The sequence below is a fragment of the Myotis davidii genome, unplaced genomic scaffold (genome assembly GCF_000327345.1).
Source record: "Myotis davidii unplaced genomic scaffold, ASM32734v1 scaffold32, whole genome shotgun sequence".
NCBI lineage: Eukaryota > Metazoa > Chordata > Mammalia > Chiroptera > Vespertilionidae > Myotis > Myotis davidii.
This window is the reverse complement of record NW_006286587.1, coordinates 3,389,546-3,397,737: the sequence shown is the minus strand read 5'-3', so window position 1 is coordinate 3,397,737 and position 8,192 is coordinate 3,389,546. Positions and strand designations below refer to the sequence as shown.

Sequence of the window (8,192 nt, the reverse complement as noted above, 5' to 3'; positions counted from 1 at the left end):
GGCAAATGGTAAATGTATTTCATTAATAGAGGAAAATGGGGATAATCTTCATTTCTCCAGAAGCAGACCCTGAGATAAGGATTCCAGTGCAAATATTTATTTATTGAGGGGGAAGGGGGCGGGGGGTAATGCCGGGAAACACTGATAACGAATGGGGATGTGAGACTGGGCAGAGAAGGCCACCAATAAGAGATTGTCCCAGCAGAGACATGCCTCAGAGCCATCCCACCCAAGGGCCGAGGGAGCTGGGTGTTAATACGCCACTCATCAGTCACCGGGGCCGCTCTTGGAGAGCATTCATTCTCTGAACTCGTGTGGCCGGTTGCGCTGTATCTGGGCAGAGTAGACTCCGGTGTTCAGAGCAAGCCCATGGGCAGACAGACACATGTCCTAGCTGCCATTGGTAGTCAAGTCGGAGTGCACTGAAAGGGTGAGGCCAAGAAGAGGCGGGCAGGCGCCAACGATGTCTGCCACAGGCATGAAAGTGGCAGCTGGGCATCATGTAAGAAAAGGGCTCTCTGGACCTGTGGTCCATGAAGAAAAAAGGTGGGGCCCTCGGCTGTTGTTTAAAAAACTGAATAAAAAAGATAAGGGGTGGGGGCAGAAGGGAGAAAGAAAGGGAGGAAAGAGGGGAAATTGTTAGTAAGTAGGTGGCATAAGAATAGCAAAATTTGGTTGAGGCTGGGTGATGAGTCCATGGATGGGCCACTATACTATTCCCTTTGCTTTAGATACATTTGAAATATTTTCACAATAAATCAAAAAACAAAATAGAAATTTTACTAGACTAAATCTCCCTCCACTATTTGACCTCCCTACACCCTTATTAGTGAGTGGGGGGGGGCTCTTATTCCCCTCTGTTTCTTTAAAAAGTAGTGCAATCTAGTTCTATTACTTCTCCAGAATTCCCTGAGAAATGGTTTCAAATGCCCAACAGGAATTTTTATTTTATTTTATATTTTAACTTTTCAGTTTTTCTTCTTTGTTTTTTATACTTATTTATTAGATATTAGAAGACCAGAAGAACTTTCCTTGTTAAAGCCTTCTAGTGACTATTTTAAAAAGAAGAAGAAAAAAGACAAGAATAATAAGGAGCCCTTAATTGAAGACATTTTAAACCTGGAGAATTCTCCAACAATTTCTGGGCCACCAGGTAAGAATTGTGACAGGGGCTTTGTTGTTTTAATTCATTCTTAAAGCCAAGAGTTTCTTAAATTTTTTTTTGTATTTTTTTAATCCTCATCCAAGATTATTTTTTTCATTGATTTTTAGACATAGTGGAAGGGACGGAGGAAAGAGGGAGGGAAAGAGGAAAAGAGAGAAAGAAACAGAGTGAGAGAGAAACATCGATGGGAGAGAGACACATTGATTGGTTGCCTCCCACTCATGCCCCGGGAATTGAACCTGAGACCCTTTGGTCCTCAAGCCAACTCTAACCACTGAGCAACCCGGCCAGAGCAAGAGTTACCTCAATTTTTAAATCCTAGGAACTCTCCTCCCCTCTGCTCTGTCTTTCCTCGTGTCCCTCCCTTCTCCTTTCTCCCCCAAACAAAGAAGGGCTAAAATTGCAAGAGTCCTATGATGAGGAAAGGATATCCAATTAATTTTAGAACTAACAGAATTTTTTTTGACAAGATATGCTTTATAGCTCATTATGTTAACTGCATGTATTATGTTTCTGATGAATTAGAAACCTTAATAGAACTGGCTGTGAATTTGAGGGAGGAAACAGATTATTTGGATCACTCAAATATACTTCTGTTTTCCTGATTCAATCTTCCTGTGACTCTTGTATGAATTCCATTTAAATTTTGCACTGGACATGTAACAGGAAAACAGGTAAAAATTCTAGAAAGGCTTCCTTCTCTTCTTGTTATATAAGAATATAAAAAGCCAGCTTGTTTGCAACGTTTGAGGGTTTTCTTGCATAGTATATTCCAGTGCAAAGAATGAAAGGAATTATTTGCACTTTTCATATGCAAAGTAAAGGCAGGTGATATATAAACCATTAATTAGCTGGGTTCTTAAAATTGGCAAGTACTGCTATTTCTTTAAAGAATTTGCCCAAAATATAGTCTGTACATACATTCTGTGAGATCTCTGGTTCTCCAATAGCGTGAAAACTCACAGCTAAAGCAGAGGCATTTTGAATTGTTGAGAAGGACATAGTCCCCCACACTTGTGTGGGTTGAGTGTGGAAGCTTTTATAGCCTGTCGGTTCCCAAGGTTTCAGTAGCTAAACATGCAGGCAAGAGCTTTACCCGTGTGTAACTCCTCCTGCATCAGTCATGACTCCTCTGATTATTTTAAATGTTACAACTATTTAAATTCAAAATCCGTTTCAGTGTCAGCAATCTGTACTTACTTCTCCAGAGATTTCCACTCCCTGAATCTCATATCCTAGTGTGTGTTCCCCTTTGCCTTACAGTAAGTCCTGGCTTGTACAGTAAAACCATGACTCCCACGTATGACCCCGTCAACGGAACGCCGGTGTCAGCCACCATGACGTGGTTCAGCGACAGCCCTTTGACAGAACAAAACTGCAACATCCTCGCATTCAGCCAACCGCCGCAGTCACCGGAGGCGCTGGCTGATATGTACCAGTCTCGGTCTCTGGTCGATAAAACCAAGCTTAACGCAGGGTAAGTATGCGGCTCCGTGTTGCTTCTCTGTGAACTGACACTGATGCAGTAAGAGATGCCACCGAGAGGGGGAGAGGTTGTTTATTTTTTAAATTAGAGTGCCTGGGGATTGCACACTGCTAGCAAAAGTCAGGACTGACTATAGCAACAAAAAGGGAAAAACAAGGCCTTTGGTCATTTCAATACATATAAAGTGTGACGTCCCTTACGTGTTGGGGAAACCCAATGGTTTACCGTATGCGAATAGGAATTCTCTCCCCCTGCGGTGTGCAAAGTGTATTTTATGGGAGGTCGAGCAGTTCGTAAGGGGGTTGGAACCCATGGGTCAGGGGGAGACCCAAGGTGGCCCACCTGCCCGCACTGTCTTGTAGAATGCCACTTCTCTCTGCAGGCGTTCTAGAGCAAGTCCAGCTTTGCCTCAAGCGGGCTCAGAAGACACACTCAGACTATTTCTCAGACCACTGGCTCTTTTCACTCCCCACTGTTCACCAAATAAAGTCAGCTTGTGGGCAGCATTCCACTCCCTGTGATATCTGGCCCAGCACTGTCTTCCTGTCCTACTGTGTACCCCGCCCCCCCCCCAATGGTGCACCCAAGGCCTCTCCCCTCCTCCTGCTCTCCAGGCAGCCCTGCTCATCCTTTAAGGCCCAGTCACTCTCTCCTTCGTAGATGTCACCATTCAAGATCGTCACTTCTCTGTAGTTCTGGTCTTATACTTTGCTTGCCCAGCGTCACTCTCTTCCTTTATTAGGAGGCTTGGTCTCTCCCACTGGACCAAGGCCTGTGGGATGGAGATTGCATCTTGGGGGCTAATTTAACAGAAGTTCAAGCCATTTTCATTCAGTGTTACTGGATGGCATTCATGCCCACCTGGTTTGGTGGTTACTGTTTAATCGTCATCCCTCCAGCTCTCACCATTACCCACTGTGTGTGTTTTGTCAACCTTAGGACTAAACTATCCAGTATAGGAGCCACTAGCCACATGTGAATATTTACATCTAAATTTGAATTGAATTAAAATGGAAATGTGGCACTAGCCACATGTAAATCTTCAGCAGCCACATGTGGCTACTGGCTACTCTATTGGACAGGGCCATACAGAATGTTGTTGTAGTTATAGAAAGTTCTAGACAATAAGATAGAGCCAGTTTGGGGTTGGACCTAGTGTAGGGGAGAGGCTGTGCAGGCACTCACCCGGTGTAGGGGAGAGGCTGTGCGGGCAGTCACCCGGTGTAGGGGAGAGGCTGTGCAGGCAGTCAGCAAGTGCAGATTCTCATTCTGGCTCCACTATGAGGTACAGGACCTTAAGCATAAACAGAGTCATTGAGACTGTTTTAACATCTATAAAACTGAGAAAATAAAAGCTGCTCTGGCTTCTTCACTGGGTTACTTTAAATTGTCAATAAGAAAAACTAAATAAATTATATATAAGTATATATACGCACACATACATAGCATTGGGAAAGCTGTAAGATAAAATATAGATATAAGCTAGTTTCAAGTCTTCTCCCTTACTGGTTTTTGGTCACATTACTTACTCGGATTTTGTTCAAGGAGATGTGTGTATATAATGTAAATATACATAACATATATTACATGGTGCATTTATTACATAGAACATATTATATAACACAGATAACATGTAAACATATAATGCTGTAACATATATGTATAAAACTGATCGACTTTTGTCCCTCATCCGACTGTTTTCTAGTTGGCTGGACTCCTCGCGTTCCCTCATGGAACAGGGCATCCAGGAGGATGAGCAGCTGCTGTTACGATTTAAATACTACACCTTCTTTGACTTGAATCCCAAAGTAAGATCCTCTTTCTCTATTCTCTCTCTTTTTTAAAATATGAATCCATGGAAGTGAACAGCTGAGTCATTTAGTCGTCAAAGTTAGGATTAACGTGTGTAATCTTCTGCTACCTCTTCAGAGTTAGATCAGTAAATGCCTTCTGCTCCCTGGTTTGCATTTTTAGATTCTAGCGAGCTTAGTCAGCTGCCGCGACTGTGTGGGAGTCTCTGGGGGTCTTCGTGCCCAGCAGGTGCATGCTCCCCTCTCCATTCACAGGAACAAGAAGAGAGCGTTCAGGGAGCCAGAGTGCTTAGCGTTTGGAAAGGAGGCGTTGTCAGGACGTAGGTTAAGAGCAGGTTTTCATGAATAAACCAGGACCCCATGATGGCTCACAGCAGACTCCCCACGGTGGCGATGAGAAAGAGGGGTCATCTATGTAAATAAAGACCCGGCTAGTCGCCAGGTCGCATCTGAGGTGTGTGTCTCCCACCTGAAGTTTACTGGGCAACTGATTCCTCTCCCTGCCCTGGTTTGCCCATTCGTGCAGTTGTGAGTCAGCAGATAAATGGCCAAAATGTAGAAAATAGAAACTGGGCCACTGCTTCTCTGAGTGCACAGGGCGGTTCATCGCACTGTTCCTGCCCAGTTTGGTGTTTGGCGTTGCTCTGTCCACGTACTCACTGCTGGGCACGTGTTCGACGGGCTTGCCTCCGGCCACCTGTTCCGCGCAGACCCTTTTCTCACCCACAGCAGTGCCACTGCCTCTCGTGGCACAGCCTTCCCCCCAGTCATTTTCTCCACGAACAGCCCTTCCTCATTCGAAGATTACAAAGTGTGCTCTTCATGGTTCCTCCTCATAGGTTTAGTTGTTATGTTTAGATTCTTTATAAGTCGTTTGAGATATAATTCACATACCATACATTTCACCCATTTATTCAGTTCGAATGAATGGTTTTTAGTATATTCACTGAGTTGTGCAACTATCACCACTGTCTCATTTTAGAACACCTTCACCATTCTAACAAGAAACTCATTATCCACCAGGAGCCGCTCTCCCTTCCCTCCCAACCTCCCAGCCCTAGGCAAGCATCAGTCAGTCTTCCTTCTGTCCCTATGGATTTGCCTATCCTGGATGTTTCATATAAATGGGGTTATATAATATGTGGTCCTTTGTGACTAGTTTCTTTCGTTTAGCATAATATTTTCAAGGTCAATTCATATTGTACCACGAACCGGTATTTCGTTTCTTTTTATTGTCAAATAATATCCCATTATATGTATGTGCCACATTTTATTTATCTATTCATCAGCTGATGGACATTTGGAATGATTTTACTTGGGGGTTATTATGAATAATGCTACTAAGAACATTCATGTACAGGTTTGGGTTTTGTTTTTTGGTATTTTTTTTTTACTTCTTTTTATTGTGGTAAAACATACATAACAATTGCCATTTTAACCATTTTTTAATTGTTTTTTAAAGATTTTTCTCCCAGTAAATAGCTTATCTTTTCTTTTTTTTAAATATATTTTTATTGATATTTAGAGAGGACGGGAGAGAAACATCAACACTGAGAGAGAATCATTGATTGGCTGCCTCATGCACACCCCCTACTGGGGATCAACCCGCAACCCAGTCATGTGCCCTTGACCAGAATCGAACTTAGGACCCTTCAGTCCGCAGGCCGATGCTCTATCCACTGAACCAAACCAGCTAGGGCCATTTTAATCATTTTTAGGTCCACAATTCAGTGGCATTAAGTACATTTATAATGTTATGAAGCTACCACCATTGTCCATTTCCAGAACATTTTTTATCATCCTATACAAAAACTCTGTACCCATTAAACAATAACTCCCCATTTTACCCTTCCTCCAGCCCTGTAACCTCTGTTCTACTTCCTATCTTTATGAATTTGCCTATTGAAGGTACTTCATAGAAGTGGAATCACACAATATTTGTCCTTTTGTGTCTGGCTTATTTCACTCAGTATAATATCTTATAGTTGTAACGTGCATGAGAATTTCATTCCTTCTGAAGGCTGGATGATATCCCATTGTGTGTATATACTGCATTGTTTATTTATTCATCCATTTATGGGCATTGGGGTTGTTTCTGCCTTTTGGCTATTGTGAATAATGCTATGATGAGCACTGGTGTCCACGTATCTGTTTGAGTCCCTCTTTTCCTTTTTTTTTTTTTTCGCTATATACTTACAAGTGGAATTGCTGGATCATACTCTATGTTTAACTTTTTGAGGAGCTACCAAACTGTTTTCCATAGAGGCTGAACCATAGTCCCACCAGCAATGAATAAGGGTTCCAATTTCTCCACATCCTCAGTAACATTTGTTATGATCTGTCTTTTGCATTAGAGCCTAGTGAGTGTGAAATGGTATCTCATTGTCTATCTGTAATTAATATTTTTTGGATGATGAGAGATTTTTTTTTATTTTGGATTTTTATTTTCCAAATGTCAAGGCATTGTTAACACTCTAGTCTTGAATTCTTTCTTCCCCTGCTGCTATAAAATGCCATTTTTATTTTATATTAAACTTATCTGCATATATAGGTCTGTTTCTAGATACTGTGTTATTGACATTCTGTCCATCACTATACTAATACCACACCATTTTAGTTGCTGCAGCTTTATAATATGTTTTAATGTCTGGGAGGACAGGTGTCTTCCCAATATTGTTCTTTTTCAAAATGTTCCTCATGATATTCAAAATTCGTGTGAGGGGCTCAGCCCGCGCAGCATTGGCTGCCTCGCCCACTGGTCGTTCCAGAAGGTCTTTCTGCCGTCCACATCTCTGTATTATATAGGATTGTTTTTTCCAGCTTAACTTAAAAATTAGCTTGTATAAAGTTTTATTTAAAAATCCCTATCAGCCCTGGCTAATGTGGCTAAGATGGTTGGGCATCATCCCATCCTGTGCATGGTTCAATTTCTGGTCAGGGCACACGCCGGGTTTGGGCTTGATTCCAGTGAGGGATATGCAGGAGGCAGTAATCAATCTTATGCTCTGACATTGACATTTATCTCTCTCCCTCTCCCTTCCTCTCTCTCTAAAAGTCAACAAAATGAAATAAAATAAAAATTCCTATCAGGTTCTGATTAGGATTGCACTGAGTTTGCAGATCAGCAATCCCTCCTCCTTTTATTGGTTACCACAAAAACCAATTTTACTATCTGCTTTTCATGCCAATAAGAATGTGAAGTAATGGAATCTAAGATGGGTTAGTTGGGCCCCTTGAAGAAACCTGGGAAATATTTTGAGAAAGTTCTAAATTCAGAAATAAAAAGAGCCGGGGCAGTGTGTCCCTTTTAGTTACCTGAACTAAAGTTCAGTGTATCTGTCTAACAAGGAACGGCCTGCCATTCCAGAATTTTGTATTGTGCCCCCTACACCACCACCACCACCACCACCCCCACACATATATCTCTGTCTTTCTCTAGTATGATGCTGTCCGAATAAACCAGCTCTACGAACAAGCCAGGTGGGCCATTGTCTTAGAAGAAATTGACTGCACAGAGGAAGAAATGTTGATCTTTGCAGCACTGCAGGTATGGGAACTTCAGGACCTCCTCTCTGGAAGGAGACAGAGCAAGTTTGTTTTGCTTAAGTTTCACTGTATTCATACTGGCCTTTTCTTGGAAGAAAGCACTAAAAATGAGGGGAGTGAGTTAGAATTTTATTTTTATTTACAGGGGGAGCGCAATGGCGCTCCCCTGCACTTTTAGGGAAAG

At 42.3% G+C, this 8,192-nt stretch overlaps 1 protein-coding gene across 2 annotated transcripts in view; it reads left to right on the top strand.

Moving 5' to 3' along the window:
- The window catches only part of FERMT1 (fermitin family member 1), a 28,672-nt gene that overhangs the window by 7,355 nt on the left and 13,125 nt on the right, over positions 1-8,192 (top strand). For both annotated transcript variants that reach the window (XM_006758077.2, XM_006758078.2), the window contains 4 exons: positions 1,007-1,153; positions 2,429-2,642; positions 4,357-4,459; positions 7,902-8,009. In XM_006758077.2, coding sequence (XP_006758140.1) covers positions 1,007-1,153; positions 2,429-2,642; positions 4,357-4,459; positions 7,902-8,009 — 572 coding nt within the window. The remainder of the gene's footprint in view (positions 1-1,006; positions 1,154-2,428; positions 2,643-4,356; positions 4,460-7,901; positions 8,010-8,192) is intronic.